General features: G+C 27.6%; 2 protein-coding genes and 1 pseudogene across 2 annotated transcripts; all 3 read right to left on the bottom strand.

Moving 5' to 3' along the window:
• Positions 1-6,833: 6,833 nt before the first annotated feature.
• On the bottom strand, positions 6,834-8,659 carry LOC132925460 (tigger transposable element-derived protein 4-like). The gene is made up of 2 exons (XM_060989855.1): positions 8,633-8,659; positions 6,834-7,553 (listed from the first exon to the last, which is right to left on the bottom strand). Exons 1-2 carry the CDS (start codon positions 8,657-8,659, stop codon positions 6,834-6,836), a joined length of 747 nt encoding a protein of 248 aa, XP_060845838.1.
• Positions 8,660-10,265: 1,606 nt separating this feature from the next.
• Positions 10,266-14,917, bottom strand: LOC132925458 (uncharacterized; annotated as a pseudogene).
• Positions 14,918-15,693: 776 nt separating this feature from the next.
• LOC132924516 (uncharacterized) lies at positions 15,694-16,161 on the bottom strand. Its single transcript, XM_060988880.1, has 2 exons — positions 15,981-16,161; positions 15,694-15,908 (listed from the first exon to the last, which is right to left on the bottom strand). Exons 1-2 carry the CDS (start codon positions 16,159-16,161, stop codon positions 15,694-15,696), a joined length of 396 nt encoding a protein of 131 aa, XP_060844863.1.
• Positions 16,162-18,752: the final 2,591 nt, after the last annotated feature.

Here is an 18,752-nt window from a genome sequence, read left to right as displayed (position 1 = left end):
AAAATCTTAATCAGTATTTAAATATTTTAACATTGGCTAATTTTATACATTATACTAATTCATTTCCAAAGGTTGGCATCAACTAGTTAAAAGTTATTTTAATTAATTTTGTAATCAAACTAATAGTTGAAAAAATTATAGAAATCATTGTAAGGACTTTTATTAAATGGAAAAATAATGTACCTATCTACTACCTAGTAAATATAATAGCGTTCTGTTTTAATAAAATATTCCGTTATTATTATTATTTTTTTAATTGCATTTACTTGGTCACCTTTGCTAACTTCTAATTTAATTGCAAATCATTTTTAAATTCATATTTCTATGTCTAAAATATTAAAATATTTGGTTTACTGGATAAAATAATTAATGTATTGTTACCCATGACTAGATAATCTGCTGTTACTTGCTAAAACATTTAGTTATTAAATTTTTAATTTTTCTAATGAACAATAAGTGGCTCATTCTCAACGGTTGAATGATTCTAAACATTTGCTTTGGCTTATATTGAAGATTTGTGGGGATGTTTGGGCTGCACATTGTACCTATATAGCAGGATTTGGTGAATGCTGTTCGCATGTTGGGACAATGCTATTTTACTTAGAGTATGCATGTTTAAAAAAAACCCAATCATCTAAGTCATTAACAGATGTTTCATCATATTGAGTAGCTCCATCAAACCTAAATAATGTGGAAATCCAAAAAATCAATAATATTAATTTAAATTACCCAAAAACAACAATGAATTTAGAATGTAGACAACCTCAAAAACAAAAAAAAGATTTTATTATAAACTTACAAAGACACTTGATGATAATCAGACTTTTCATAGCTTTTTATCCAAATTACAAACAGTAAATAAAAATGCAGCTATTTTAAAGGTTGTTCCGCCATATAATTTAAATTTTAAGACAAATGCATTTCCAAAATATTATACAAACATGTATAAAGATGAAAATTCTAAGTTTATTAGAGAAGAACTGTTACTCTCGGTTCAATAATTGACTTCAGGTTAACTAAATCAATCTGTGATGAAATTGAAATAGAAACAAAACTTCAGTAAAATTCTAAAGAATAGTTTTTATACAGATGTGGTAGAAGTACTACCTCAAAGGTAAAGGTTTGTTCTGTCAAGTCATATGGGTCTAATATAAGCCTAGTTAAATCAATTTGTTATCCGTTGTCTAATTCTTTTAAAAATAAAGCAATTGAATGGAGTAAAGTTCATGAAATTTATGGCAAACAAACATATATGGACAAGTTAAAAAACGATCATATCAATTTCAGTGAAATATAGGCTAGTCATCAATCCAAATTTTTCATTCATTGGAGCCAGTCCAAATGGAATAATTTACTGTGATTGTTTTGGTAAAGGATGTTTAGAGATTAAATGTCCATACAACCTAACGCATAGTAAAGATTTAGAAAGTCTTAGTTAGGTACTTGAGCAATGGAAAATTAAAAGAAAATCATTAGTACTTTTATCAAATTCAAATGCAGTTATTGTTGTGTGAAGCTAAGTTTGGAGATTTTGTGTTATGGTTTCCAAACAAACAGCATATAGAACGTATATATATTAACAGTGTAGTATGCATGGAAATAATAGAAAAGTCCAAATGGTTTTTTTTTTATGAAGCAATATTACCTCAATTACTTGGCAGATATTTTAGCAATAGACCCATTAAACAGACAAGTATTGAGGAAGATAACTTAGATAGATTACGTTACAATTATTGCACATGTAAAAAAAATGTAGGTGGAAAAATGATAATGTGTACTCAAGAGGGTTGTCCAAATCTTTGGTATCATTACAAATGTCTTAGAATCACACGTAAACCTACAAATAAACAGTGGAAATGTCCCTTTTTTAATTAAAATATATGATTGAATTTAAGTTAAAATAAAAAATAGCATTTTACTAGTCATATTTACATTTATAATTTATAATTCAGTAAGTCTTTTCCTGCTAATTATTTTTGTCGTTTTTGTAAAGTCGATAAATTAAGGTCTAAACAAATGTATGAAGAAGACATAAGTTGTATTCGAATTATTAATAATTATAATATAGACATTGCAACCCAAAGTTTTTACGAAACAGGAATTTACAAAGAATCAATATTAAATAAAATTAAAAGTTTTCATGTAACTCAAAATAACACTGCATTATACATCGAGAAGCACTTGCATTAAAAAAAATGCCCAAAACATTGACTGACGTCTTAGCACAAATTATTAAAATTATAAATTATATAAAATCAAATGCTTTAAATTCACGTTTCTTTAAAATACTCTGTTCAGAAATGGGTTCATTCCATGAATCTCTATTGTTACACACTGAAGTACGTTGGTTATCAAGAGGTAAGTGTCTTCAAAGAGTTTACGAATTGCGACACGAAATAATTTTATTCTTAAATAGTAAAAATTCAATCTACAAAGATTTATTTGAAGATTCAAAATGGATTATTACTTTGGCATACTTAGCTAATATTTTCAATTTACTCAATGAGTTAAATCTGTCTTTGCAGCGCAATTTTTTCAACATATTTAATCATATAAAAAAAATTGAATCATTTAAGAAAAAACATCGAATAATAAAAGCTCGAGTATATTCTGGAAATATTGATAATTTAACCAACGTTGGTGAGTTTTTAGAAGAAGATTCTTCAATCAAGTTTGAAGATATTTCTGGATTAGTCAACGAACATTTGACAAACTTAGAAAAATTATTTAACCAATATTTTCCTGAGGATATTCGAGTAAATTATAAGTGGATTCGCAGTAGATATAATGACAGTAAATATGTCTACCGACAATGAAAATCAATTAAAAGAGCTATCGATGAGAGCTATGTGATAATAAATTGAAACAAATGTTTTATGAAACTTCATTAGAAATATTTTGGGGACGTTTATGCACGGGAAATTACTCAGAATTAGCAACTAAAGCAATCTCAATTTTATTAATATTTCCGACTTATTTATGCGAAAAAGCGTTTTCTACTATGACAAATTTGAAAACGTCTAAAAGAAATAGACTTCAAACTGAAACTGATTTACGGATCGCGCTTAGTCAAATTGAGCCAAGGTGGAATTTATTATGTGAAGACAATCAAGGTCAAAGTTCACATTACATTTTTTTTATAATATTTTTATTTTATTTTATATTTTCACATGAATTCTATACATTTATTAATAATAATTAAATATTTTACCTACTAAAATGTAATTTTTATTTATTCAGTTTTAATAGTACTACTGCAAAGCATTAAACAGTTTTAGATTTTTTACAAAAGTTTTGGGTCGCGAAAAATGTAGGTCTAAAAAAGTGGGTCGCGAGTCCAAAAAGGTTGAAGACCACTGCTCTACTTGAAAGGGTAATTTATATGCGCACTTATTTAACCTGAAAGACTCGATAAGCGTGGTGGTCGATGATATATCAACTATAGGGAGATTTGATATCATCGCCAAACACACATTTATGATATATTTGATATCACTATTATCATTAGATTTGGGTTCTGGGCTTAGTAACCAAGTAAACCCAACATTTTTTTCCATGGTGACCAACTTATTGTAGCATATACCCGCAAAATCTATACCTGAAGTATCTTTTATAGCTTTAAAATCATTTGGATACATTTCATCAATGGTCTGAATAACTTCATTATCTTTAGTACTTTTTTTTTGACCAACTACATGAAATGTCTATAACAGATATATTCTTGTGTCCATGAAAAAGCAGAGATACCATATGATGACACTTAGTACGACTAGTGGGACAAGTACAAGTGGTATAATCAATATCACTACCTTTGAAGAATATCTGTGTATGAATAGGAGTAAGAGTCTTATATTATCTTCTTCTTATAATATAAAACGCGTAAATCGTAAGCCAGTCCAATAGGAAAATTACATTTTTTATAAGCCTCGCCCACCGATCGGCGTTCCATTATCACCGCGATCGTTATCGATTATTTCAGTTATTACTACAACAGAACGGTCAATCCGGCCGGCCGATTTTCGTCGGTCCCTGCGCATCTCCCACCAATGAACCGTAAATGGGTGGTGTTTATGCCTGATCAAGTGTGCGTGCGTTCACGCACGATACGTCGATACACTGCATTGTTCCTGCGGGTGCGTGCGTCGCGCGTCGTGCGTAATTGAGTGGTTCCTGTGCATGCGTGCGTAATGCGTCGCGCGCAACTATACCGTTAAAAAACCAAGGGATTAAATCACACCTATTTTTTTATTCCATGGTTTTTTGGTGATTACGTGTAGGAGCCAGGTGCAGAGCACATGGAAATTACGCTTTGTGAGCTGTGTAACCTCTACGACGTACGACCTATTTGTCTACCTCTAGAACTGCACAGTATTTTCTGTTTTTTTGCATTCATTTTTATTTTTTAAACTATGGAAGACATTAAATCTCCGAAGAAACCGAATCCTAGAGGGAAGGTAAATATTCATTCTTCAATTATTATTTAATAATATTATTAAGATAATGACGTATTGTCCGGAAAACAATTGCTTTTTGAAATACCACAGTATCCTCGATAAAAATAATAAAAAACTATTTTTTTTTTTTAAAGTGTTTGTACGCTGAAATTGTTGAAGCAATCAAATTAAAATTGTTGATTATTGAAATGATATTCCAGTATAATGCTGTGTTTTTAATGTACATGCAGACGTTCGTGTTGTTCGGACTTTTTCAAAAAAAAAAAAAAAATTGAGATACAATGATATTTCAAAAAACAAATTGTTTTCCGATTTTTTTGGTATAACTTCCGTAATAAAAATGAGCGACATTTGTTTCAAACACAATTTTTTTTTGCATATTTCTGCATATTTAATGGTAATTGCATATTATTGCATATTTTCTATTAATATCGTAAGATTTTGTGATGTAAATAATTTACATTTAATTGCATATCTTTTATTATGATTTATTCATTTTAATAATAAATAAAATTTAAAAAATATATCAATTTGCAATAATTTTTATAAAATATTTAAATATATAAATTATATTTAATTAAAATTTTATGGCATATGTGTTGAATATTTTTACTGTTTTACTGCATGTTATATGGCATGTTTTGATACCTTTTAAGTTTTATTGCATAAAAATCTGCGATTTACTTATAAATTATTGCAAGTGGAAATTAAAAATAAAGTTTCTGAAGTTCCAATTTTTACAACATTGCATATTCACTAGATTTCTCATTGAATGATTTTCTTATTTTGATGTAATTAAAAATAAAAAACTGTAGATAATTGAAATTTCCATTATATGTTTATTTTATTATTTCCTATACTTGATAAATAAGGCTAGGATTTGTATGTAAATAAATATTTTATTTTACATGTTTTTACATATTTTGTAATAAATACATATTTTTTACATTATTTGTAAAATTTCTACTTTTTTTTACATATTTCGTAAATTTGACAATTTTGGTGGCTTAGTAGTATTATACATTTATACTTCGATAATAGTACTCGTAAAAATTGTAAATGTATAATGCATATAGCCATATAGGAAATAAATATTTTTTTTATTACATACTTTTTATTTTTTACTACATATTTTTGCCATTTTAAGTACCTACATATTTCTTTTAAATAAAATTCATAGGCATTTCCATTACATTTTTAGTATACATTTTTTATTTTTTTATACTGAAAATAAAAAACATAAAAATTGATTAAACATTTTTCCAAAATATTCACAATAGCCATTAGATGGTAAAAACATGTTTTTAATTCGTGGCTGATTTTTAAAAAAAATTTTAATATCAATATTCTCGTTAGATAAATTACACTCTAGTTTATGTTAAAAACATTATAATTTCTTTTAAAAATATTTTATATGAACATTTTTATATATAGGTGCTTGTTAAAATCTAACTATTTTTTATTGTTTTACATAAACTAGATCGTAATTTACTTATCGACAATATTGATATTTAAAAAAATTGTAAAAAATCAGCCACGACTTAAATACATGTTTTTACCGACTAAATTTTTTTTTAATCAGATATACATTATTGGTTATTTTGAAATTTTTTTAATCAATTTTTAAAGTTTTTTTTTTTGGTATTCAAAAATAAATAATAAAAATATATACTAAAAATGTAATGCAAGTGCCTATGAATTATATTTAAAAGACATTATATAAAAATATTGATTAGAACAAAAGTTATTTCATTTGTCAGATCTTCGTGGGACACCCCGTTTATGTACACGTTTGGTTTTTTATTACATATAAATTCCAGCTCTACTGATAACATTTTCAAAATATTTTGACACGTTTTAAATTGTTTATGGACATTTTTAATTTTTAAATTTTTTTTTCTATTGTCAATAAAATGTTAATTATTGTTGAGTTAAAAAGTTTGGAAATTGAATATAAGACTAAATCTTTCTAGTGTCCTCAATGCAGCACGAGCTTCGGATATTGACGGCACAGTTTCAAACTCATCATCAAGCTCTTCAATATCAGTATCATTATTTAGCTCAACTTGTTGGTTGGCTATGACATTGTCGACTATATCTTCATCTGTTTGAATTTCTGACGTTATTAGGTCGTCATCAATCTGTAAGTAGTCCTCGTCGATGTTATTAATCAATCCACTGTCTGCTTGTAGCTGTGTAGTATCGGTCGTAACGTCACAAAAACCTGCATGCCGAAAATAATTAGCAATCCCGGTCGATGTTACATTACGCCAAGCTTTATCCAGCATTATTATGGCATCCAAAACAGTTACTTTTGATTCTATTTGATTTTCAATATCCTCAATCATTTTCAGTACCAACTGATTCCGGTAATGAGCTTTAATGTTCCTTATAACGCCCTGGTCCATCGGTTGAAGTACAGCAGTAGTGTTGGCGGGCAAAAAATACGAGTTTAATAAATTTCAAATGCTGCAATGATGGGTGTGCTGGACAGTTGTCCACCAACAGTAGAATTTTTTTTTTCTTACGGCGTAATTCATCATCCCAATAATTAAGAGTCTTTTCAAAAATTGCTGAGGTCATCCAAGCTTTGGTGTTATTTTCATAAAATACGGGAAGTGATGAAACTCCTTTAAAACACCTAGGACTTTTCGATTTTCCAATAACAAGGAGTTTTCTTTTATCATTTCCGGTCATGTTGGCTGCCACTAAAACTGTTATTCTGTCTTTGGATAATTTTCCACCCGAGCATTTTTCTCCCTTGAAGCGAGGAGTTTTATCAAGAGTTAATTTGAAAAAAAGGCCCGCTTCATCGGCATTATAAATTTCATCATCACAGTAACCTGCTCGAAGGGACGGCCAAACGTTAGCCAACCAGTTAGAGCAGATATCAGTATTAACTGCAGATGACTCACCTGAGATCTTGCCGAAACCAATGTTGTGCCGCTGTCGGAAACGCTGAATCCAAGATGCAGAGGATTTGAAATTTTCTATTTTCATTTTTTCAGCCAGTTGGTCAATTTTTGTTTGTAAAATAGGACCACTTATAGGCACATTCAATGACCGTTGTTGTAAATTTCGTAGATATTTTTTTTTCTCCTAAAACATACTTAAACAATTTAAATTCACAATTGTTATTACCTTAACCACTGTTAGTGGGCATTAGCAGTGTTTTGTGACACTTTGAGAACGATTCGACCGTTAAACATAATTTTAGCTCATATATTTAATTTCAGAAAAAATTATTACCTAGTTCTTATTTCTATTTTGATGCTCATACTTAAATGCTCAATTGTGGTCAACGTGTATATTTAAAAACTAGAATAAAGTATTATGACTTTTTAGTATTTTATTAAGTAGGCATCGTGATTGCAACATGATATTAAAGTGTAAGTACCTAATCTTATAAAAAATACATTAGCTTAAAGTCTTCAATAGATACATTTTAGTAAATTAACTTCATTGTTTTTACTTTTAGAAAGAATAAATATTATCTGGCAATGTGGATATTACTATTATTTCACCAAAATCTTACATGTGACTACAGTGATAGTTTGAAAGAAGACTATCAGGGAATTTAATGTTGTATGGTTTAATAATATTTATTTATTATGTTTAATATCTATATCAATGTTTGTACTTCAAAAATGATTACCAATGGGCAATGTTTCTATGTATAATACATAAGGTAATATATTCTGTAGTTTTATTAAATTAAATTTTTATATTTGGTTTCAGGAACATGACAAATTGAAGTATTGTGCATAAAATAATTTTTAGATATTATTTGCTCATAGTTGTAAGTACAGTAGAAATCACTATAACGAGCATCGCTTAGAACGAGATACTGCTTACAACAAGCAAAACGTTAGGTGCGAGCGCATATGTAGTACAAAATAATAAATCTACATTTTTACCAAATATTTTATTATAAAACAAAAGAATATAATTTTGATTGACAGTTATTCAAATAAAAATATTTTAATACATATTAAACATACAAATATATATATAAAAAATATAAAAACACAAACAAATTTTTTTTTTTATTTAAAATTAAATTTGTAAAATATTAACAGTTAAATTTCTATTCTGCGTTCTTTCAATTTTGACCACTGTTGTGCTAATTTATTAATGTCCAATCGGTCCACAATATCTTTTTCTATTCCTAATATTACTAAGGAATTTAATCGGTCATCCTTCATTGTCGATCTGAGAAATGTCTTAACTCAATTTACTGAATGTCCTTTCATTCGATGCTACAGTCACTAGAGAAGTTAAAGCCAAACGACATAATAAATTAGCACATGGTAAAATATGTTTGACTTCTTCAGACTTTTCCATTAAACATTTAAAATTGTTTGAATCATTTGGTAACATGTTAAATAATATCTCTAATTGAGCCTGAACTAAATCTAGATCTTTTAGATTGGAATCTGTACTATCTGGTGGAAATAAAGAGAGTGAATTTGTAATGTTTTCAAGAGTAATATTTGATTTGTTTAAAGGTTGTGAAAATAATTTGAACAATGGCTGAATAGAAGAAATACATTGTTTTAAGTTGCTATTTGATAATGTGATCAGTGTATCAAGAACTAACTTAAATTCTCTTCGGTAAAATAAATGTATTGTAAATTCAACCTCAGTTGATGGTCTTGAGTCAATTCGTTTAGGACATAATCTTCTACGATGATGTGTTTTAAAATAACTTTCTGGGTTTGTTCCAAGTAAATTTGCAAAAGATAAAGCGCTATCAATTAAATTATTTATAGCGTGTTCATCAGTGTTTATCTCAGTCATAATTTTCATTGTGGAATCAATTATACATAAATGTTTAGTTTCAAGAGTTTCAATAAGACATTTTAATTTGTACATAATATTCTTCATAAAAATTATAGAAACAATAAAATCAAATGAAAGTAATTGTTTTTGAAGGCCCAGTGCTTTAGATCTTGTTCCCTTGTCAAAATGTCCATTATCGGAACATATTTCATCAAGACTTTTAATAATAACTTCTAATGAGCCCCATACAGCTTTGATACTTTCTGCTCTTGCTGTCCACCGTGTTTTTGATAAATTTTTTGCTGTAACGCATTTTCTTATTACTTGCAGAAAAAAATACATAGAGATTTCCTAAAGTATCAATCATATTTGCAATAATTGTGCTTGCATCACAACTATGCTCTAAAAATGTATTAAGCCTGTGAGCCTGACAAGGTATGAATGGAATTCGATGATCAGTCAGGTCTGAAAATTTCATATGGGTTCCATTATATCTTCCAGACATATTGCTAGCGAAGTCTTATGATTGAAAAGTTATTAACCCTGGATTCAACGTGTTATTTTCTAATATATTTATAATTTGTTTAGCTGTACCTAAACCAGTCTTATCTGTTCCTTTTTATATTTCTAAAAGTCGCTCAACAGCCTGCCCTTGACTATTCACATAACGTGTACATACTGCTAGGCGATCTTCATGTGAGATATCAGATGTTGTGTCAGCCGATACAGAATAAATAATTGCTTCTTTTACTTCATTTACAATTATTTTACGTGTTTCGTTAGCCTATAATTCAATGAATTCATTTTGTGATCTTGGTCCTAAGTAATGAACTTTATATGCCCGTGTAGAAGTCTCCTTAATCCAACGATCCATTAATGGGTTATGTCTAGACAATAATTGAACTAATTGCATAACATTTCCACCACTTTCATCACCAACACCTCGAAACGCTAACCCTTGCCGAGATAATGTTCGAGCAATATCAAATAATATAATAACAATATTCTTGTTAAAATCTTTTTCTTGCTCTAATTGTATTGCTTTTTTCTATTTTCTCTGTTTAAAATGATATCAATGTGATTTGAATTAGTCATGAATAGATAGTAGTCGTTTAAAGCTGCTTTATGTGAAGTAGAAGAAAAATGTTGCTCAAGTTTTCCCAGCTTTTTAGCACCACAACTCTTCATTTTATGCCACTGATTAACACCAGTTTTTACCCATGCTGAATCAGAATACAATTTACCAGCCCCTCGTGAAAATAATGAACAAACAAAACAGTATACAGCATCCTTCAAAATACTATATTCAATCAATGTATACTCATTAAACCATTTAGAACTAAAACTATGCTGTTTACATTGGTTAATATTAGGATTTATTGGATACCTAGTTAGCTTAGGCTGATGTGGACCTAGATCTATAAGGTATTGACGTTGCGAACTTGAAATTATTGGTCCACGACCACCTGGATCATTATTTATAAACTCATTAATAATATTGTTTGACAATGTTGCAGTACCTCCTGAAAATTGTTCCAATACAATATTTGAATTTTTTTAAAAATTCTTTAGATTTAGATTTTATTCTGTTAATAATCTGGACACTTTTTAATATAAATATAATTGGATTTGGTAATGTTTCAGTTTTTAGTTTGGATACCGGACGGTCGTGATAAGAACCACCGCGCGGAAAAGGGCTTCAAGAATCGCACGGACGATGTCGGCGATAACGGCGAAAAGATGATAAGACGATAATAAGAAATGTAATTTTGCGATTGGCTCTTTGCTAAAGTACCGGCAGCGCTCAAGAGGACATAGGAAGAACCGCTTCACGTTTTATTATATTAGATAAGTCTAATAATATATAATTAATTAGTTAATTAGTTATTAGTTTATTACTTATTACCAACATTATAGTAACATATATGATAGCAAAGAATTATTTTTTTTATGTTTTAAAAATATCATTATTGTAATAATATGATTTGATAAATGTTTTTTTAAACCTATTTTTTGGTTTGAAAAATGTTTAAATGATGTTTTATAAATATTTTTTGGCCACAAGAGTTACATTAATATATTATTACAAAAATAATATTTTAAAATATTTTTTTCATATTATCAATAAAATAATATATTGATAATATCTATGGTATAATATATTGATAATATGTTTATAATACTGTATAATTATTATTTATATAATAACTATAACATTATCAATAATTAATTATTTTTTAATAAATAATTATTTCAATACCAAATCAGTTTTATTTAATATTTCACACATTTTCATAGTTTAAACTTTAAATAGTAGTGATTAATACTACCATTATTTGTACATCATAAGAAAAGTATTATTTTATATTTTATAATATCGATGTCAATAACCACAACTACATTATGGATTATGTTTTAACTCAGTAGAATCAAAGGATGTCCATTTAAAGGATTTTTTACTTGAATTTTTAATACAACTGAATAAATTATGATGCAATATTTTGACTTTAAAATCTTAGAATCTTGTGTTATCAATAAACAGTGTGTAAACCATGTATTAAGATATACAGTATATATATAAGATATATAAGGTATATCTTAATTTGTGGTTTACATCTACGTACAATATGCAGTATTCAACTAAGTCCCAATATTATTTAAGGATGTTTTAGAACCAATTGAAAATATCAACCAAGTCCATTTGAAAGTTTCCTAAACGATTCTCAAAAGTCATGTTTTTAGACTTTGTATATTTTGCATGAATGGAGGTAATATACTTGTGTACAAGTATATTTTCAACAGGGAAAGAAAAGTTAAATTAAAATAAATGTAATAAATCAAAAAATATATTGAAATTATTTTTTTAATGACCAATTGTACAAAGTACATAGAATATTATGATTAAATCAAATTGTGTTACTAATATTTTCTTCACTATCATTGTTTGATGTTTTTGACCGAAACTTAGCATCAGCAATAAAACCTTTAATTGGCCCTTCAATATCAATGGCATTGCTGTCTTTAAATTTTTCAATCTTCTTTATTGAATCTGAAAACAGTTAAATTTAAAATATACTAAGTTATATTAGATGTTAATTTTTTAATTATTATACTCTATTAAAAATGAGATCTATAAAGGGCAACAACAGTTGAATAACATCAACTGACTTCCTCAGACAAGTCAACCACTCAATATTGATCTCATTTTGAGTAAAATAAGGTTAATAATAAATTTAATCTGATTTTTATACAATGTTAACATTAAGGTACGTTTTATTATGTTTAAAATAGATGTAAATAAATTAACTTACTAAAGATCAATGAGCAAACAGACAATGTTGACAATGTTGACAATGTTTTTTTGACCTTTGTAACTATAATCCATTAATAAGGAATCAACAAATAGGAATCTCAACATTACTCTTACAGTGCTTGGAAGTGTATGACGTACCAGCCGTGATAATTCTGTTATCTGTTAGAAACATTTTCGAAAAATGTAAATTAACTAACTATAATAGCAAGAATCAATATATTGTGTTAAATATAATGGTTATAAGAACCATTTTACTGTATCTCTCACATAATTAGTGTAGTAATGTATATGTCAAATACAATTTAAATATACATTATGATTAAAAGTTACTATAAAATGTTTGCTAATATCATGTTATTTTACCATTTTATTTTTAATATCATTGTCCAATAAATTTTTCTCAAAATTTTCCAACTGCTCTTCAGTCACCAGTGGTAGTTTATAAATTATGTCAAAAATCTCATTTGTAACTGCCAATATCATAAATCTCGGGGACCTTTGAAGAAGAAATAGTGCTTTCTAATTTCTCAAGTCGATCATTGAAAGTTTTAACCTCATATGTTGAGTGTGGTTCTGTTAATTTTATTTATGGTGTCTACATAATAAGAAATAAGACATTATTTTATAATGTTGTAATACTTTTAGTTATAATCAATAAAAACATGTAATGATATTAAAAAATTCTTAAATGATAGTGAATTTAACTTACCTGACATTTCAGTTATATTATCTAATATCTTTAGTATGAACGCCAGCATTTAATAAAGTAGTTACTTTAAAAGGGAATGCAGATGTAACAACTATCTCATGATTTTGATCATATAATAAATCACTTTCTTGCTCTTAAAAATGATAAATATATTATTATTATTATTGTTGTTGTTAAACAATGTATATATTTGTTAATAGAAATGACATACCGGCTGCTGTAGAATTTAATTTTGGGCTTACAGATTTGCATTTATTGCCAAATTCTAATTTTCTTTTGTATGTTCCAGGATATAAATGAGTTAAATTAGTATCATTTTCGATAGTTATACATTTATTCTTAGAAGGTGGAGTCTCTGTAAAACAATACATATTATTCATTAAGTATGAAAAGGTGTAATATTAATATTTTGCTACATTTCAAAAATATTACAAGCATACTATGATGTATCTTACCCAAAACATTTAATGTGAAGATTGAATATGGAGGATCTTTATCTTCATCATACTCATGCTTATCAGATGATTCTAAAATAAAATATTTTTATGAAGCCTTGCAGTTAAACATATTTTAAATAATTCTATAATATAAGTATGCAAAATACAGTTTAACTACTAACCAGTATCTGATTTTATGTCATCCCACAAAGCTTTAGATTTATTATTTTTTCTACTTCTAAACACTTTCGTTTAATTTTTTGCTGTCTTGTAAACAGTTCTTCGTTTCATTAATTGGCAGATGAAAGATTAGAATTATCTTGAGCTTGTATTGTTTTTCTCTTAACGTCAAGTTTATATCCTATAAAATATTGTATATATGTTTATTACCACTTAAATAGTATTTTCATATTTAAGTAAGATTATATAATAAACATCAAAAGAATAAATATTTAAATTCTTACTTATGTACTTGCCTATTTTCCTGGCATCCAAATATCCAAAATCAAATTTATTAGGTAATATCCTACGTTTAATAAACATTGTAGGGTTTTTTTTGAGCCAGGCACATTTATCTTTTTTGAACCAAAAAGATGATACTTTTTCAACAGAGTTGTCACTTTTAAAGTTAACAACTGACCACACTTTGGAAACTAATAAAAAGAAAATATGTGAATATTAGCAATTTATTAAGAAAAATAATATATATAAGCTTACTCAATTATAAAAATATTGTTCAATAAAGTTTAAAAACCATATAATAATATTTATTATTTATTTATATAAATGAATATGGTTAATACATTATAGAACCACATAATATAAACAATTAAAAATATAGTTAAAATGTTTACAATCATGTTAATTATAATTAAATATTAGGAAATATAATAAATGCATTTTTGAATACTATTTACTTCAATAAACACCGTATAATATAATACAGTTGAAATTAATATATTAATACCTAGGTAAGAAAATATTTCTACAAAATAAAATTCCATTTATAATTATTAAATATTTATAAAATGAAAAAATACAATTACAAAATTATGAAATCAATCAATGAATTAACGGTAAAGCAATGAAGTAGTTATTCGAAGGAATAAGAAATATTTTTTTTTAATGTAAATTATGTTTAACACAATTAAATCTTCAGATAATTCATTGACATAAGTATCTAACAATGAGGACTTAATTGGTTTATTAAATAGTAGTTCATAATGTTGGAATTGTTTACATATTAATAAAATATCTTTATGTTCAGTTTAAATGATATTAAAAACTTTGACTACTTTTTTAGTTGATGTAAGGAGATAGGAATCAGTTTCAATGTGTGATTTAACAATGGCATCAATTTTAAATTGATAATATTTTTCAGTACTTTTAAGTTTTAGTCCATTACAATGGGGACCAGAAAGATGAAATTTATCTTGATCTTCAATATCTATGTGCAGTGGCGTAGCAAGGGTATGGCGAACTGTGCCTATGCCATGGGCGCAAATTATGAAGGGGCGCAAATTTATGCTTTAAAATTGGTACTTATTTTTATTCTACTTTCAAAACGACATTTCTTTATTATCTATACGGCTATACATTTTGAAATGTGTATGATTTTGTTTATCTTGTTTATCGTTAAATTCGTTTTTTACTAGAAGGAACGGTGCGTGCTTGTGTGTGTGTGGGGTGGGGGTTGTCTGACCGAAAATCAAGTGACCGAAAGTCTAGTGATCAAAAAAAAGTGATCGAAAAGGTATCTGGTCGAACACATTTTCGATCGAAAATACAAATCATCGAAATGTTATGTAATCGAAATATGTTATGGTCGAAAAATATATATTTGTGTTAATTGTTTAAAAAAAACTTAAATTATAATATAAAATTAACTAAAGTAAGCATTATAATGTAAAAAAAAGTTGTAATAAAATATTAAAATAATTGGTAGATATATATACTAGTATAACTTATAAGTATTAGTTTAGTATAAATAGTGAGTAATTAAAATTTTAAATTTTGTGCTATTCCTCTTAAATACTCTAGTAAATCATATCCTGGATCAGCTAAGAGTCTTTGTTGCACTTCTTTTAAACGTATATTGTGAGATTGAACTTGAATTTTCATTTTTTTATTACTGCGCCCATAAAGTAGCATCTCAATTACTGCTTCAGTTTCGTTCTGAGTAGATTGTAAGGTGTTGATTAATTTATGTAGTCCTACGGTAGGTATATAATAATAAAATTAATTACTTAAATAATGATAAATAATAATATCGATTTCAGACAAACCAGGATGTGGCGTTATTAATCTATTTAATTTTCTATGCCAGGATTCTGCCGCATTTGTCGTCCTGGACAATCCTGATGATAACCTTTCAGCTACAGACCATAATTCTGGAGGGAAAAATGGAGGCGTGTAAACTGGTTCTCTTCTTGGTCTTCCTCTTGTTTTCATAACTTGTCTACCCATTATATATGAATGTTCAAAGCGTTTTCTTTAAAAAAGTGATATGTTTTTATACAAAGGTGAAAAATTTTCATTGAAACGTTCACTTATTTGTGTTATCAAAATATCTAAAATTACAATGTATGTTTTTATTCTAAAATGATCAATAGGGTCAGTAATGTTTTCATCTGATTCTGATTCGCCAACCATTTTTTTATGCGTTTTATTCGCGTTGAAAAAATTGGAGTAAAAGAATAATCATTTTGTTTAGATTGAATAAATTTATTTTTTTGATCAATTAAATTCTTAAATTTAATATCAGTCCGAAGATTTTTAATTCTAGTTAGTATATTTTGTACATAGTTAACCGCAGCTAATAAATCAATATTTTTCTTTTGAAGGAATTTACTAAGTGGACTGGTCATATCAAATATTTTTATAAACAACATTCCAGTCAAAACAAAACGCTCTGATAATAATACTCCATTAAGCCATTAGCTTTTACACTGCAGACACGATGAGAGGCATCGTCACTTTCTAGACTATGTAAAGTATCAATAATAGCATCAAACGTATCAAAAATAGTTTGAAGTGCAGATGCATGTGATGACCAACGAGTCGTTTCAACCAGCGCATACGAATTGCGTCCCTAAATGATATTTTGTCCGAGTTGCGTCCGTGGTTTTATCACGACACAGCCGAGTTGCGTCCGCGGTTTTTTCACGACATATCCGAGTTGCGTCCGCGGTTTACTCGGGGTATTTTTTATCGGGCCATGGGTTTTTCAGCAACTGAGAATATTGTTTGGTGATAAACTCGTAGATAATCTCGATTATCGATATCTTATCTGTAAGTATCACCTTAAATTTATTGTTGGAAATTAATTTTGTTCGTGTTAGCATTAGTCTTACTTCGATACTCCATTTGTTCGACAAAACATTAGCGTTTTATACATTTTAATTTATTTTTATTAAATTTATATTTATAATTTAATATTAATTTAACTTTGCAATGGAAAATCTTAAAGTAGTTAAAATGACCAGTGAAAAAAATAAATTATTATATTGTGTTAATGGATACAAATTTGCTTTCCAAAAATTTTTAAATAATAATGTTCAGAGGTGGTCGTGTTCTAAACGTTTGTGCAAGTGTTATTTTAAAATGAACGAAAATAATGAAATAATTTTTAGTGCTTTAAATCATGAACATGATAAAGACGACGAAAACGTCTTAAATCGTCAAAAAATTGGTAATAAATTAAAGCGTAAAGCTCTAGATGACCCATGTGAAAAGCCATGCAAAATTTTACATCGGGAGTTGCGTAAAGGAGATGTAAGTACATTAACTACCACAGATATAAACCGTATAAGGAAAAATATTCATTATGCTCGGTCGAGCATTATTCCAAAATTGCCTACAGATTTAGAAGAGTTGCATTTGGCACTAACCAATTTAGGCGAAATAAAAACTAATAAAGACGAAATATTTTTATTAATAAATAACACTGAAAAAAATATTGTAGCATTTTCAACGACAACAAATTTAAAATTTTTAAGTGAGTGTAAAACTTTATATATCGATGGCACATTTAAAAGTTGCCCTAAGCTTTTCTATCAATTATTTATAATTCATGGTGCTAAAAATACTACTTATACTCCTTTAGTATTTTTTTTACTAACAGGCAAGACTATATCAATATATAAAGATGCGTTTTATAGTTTAATAGAAAAAATGAACGATTTGAATTTAAATTTTGCCCCCAATATAATTTATGCAGACTTTGAACAAGCAATACACTCTGCAGTTGTAGATATTTTTCCTGATGTCATACGCAAAGGTTGTAGATTTCATCTCGGACAATCAATCTGGAGAAAAATTCAAAGTCTTGGTCTATCTACAGTTTTTAAAAATAAATCTGAAATTGGAAAATTTTTGAAATTATTCTTTGGTCTTTCATTTTTAAAACCCGATGAGGTTAATAACTGTTTTTATGAAGACTTAATGGCTATAAAACCTAACGACGAAAGAGTTGATAATTTTTTGAATTATTTTGAAAAAAATTATATTTTGCTGGAAAGTAAATTTCAACCGTCATTATGGGCCGAGTTTTCAAACTCGTTAATGCGTACCACCAACGCATGTGAATCATTTCACTCAAAATTAAATAGCATGTTTTATTCGTCGTATCCCAATATTTTTCAATTTGTTGAAGTACTGAAAAATGTCCAAACAGATATTTATATTAAAATGCGAAGTTCAAATAAACGTAATAAACGAAGAGAGGATGTGGAAAAAGAAGAATTTATTAAAAAAACTATGACTGAGTTTGAAAACAAAAATATAACATGTCTTGACTTTGTTCAAAAATTGGCAAATAAAAATTTACCGATGCATAAATGATACCTACATAAATATTTATATTACAATTTTTAGCTATATCATATTTTTTAAATCAACCAAACATTTTAAAACAATAAATAATTTATAATATGCAATTACAATTTTTAACCACCACACAGTTTATATTATTACAATTTTTAACCACACCATTTATATAAATGACAGTCCTCAGTCTGTAAAAGTGGGAAGGAAAATATGTATATTATTATGTGGAT

The sequence above is a fragment of the Rhopalosiphum padi genome, chromosome 3, assembly GCF_020882245.1.
Source record: "Rhopalosiphum padi isolate XX-2018 chromosome 3, ASM2088224v1, whole genome shotgun sequence".
Taxonomy (NCBI): domain Eukaryota; kingdom Metazoa; phylum Arthropoda; class Insecta; order Hemiptera; family Aphididae; genus Rhopalosiphum; species Rhopalosiphum padi.
The sequence above is the reverse complement of the archived record's forward strand: the minus strand, read 5'-3'. Positions and strand labels throughout refer to the sequence as shown.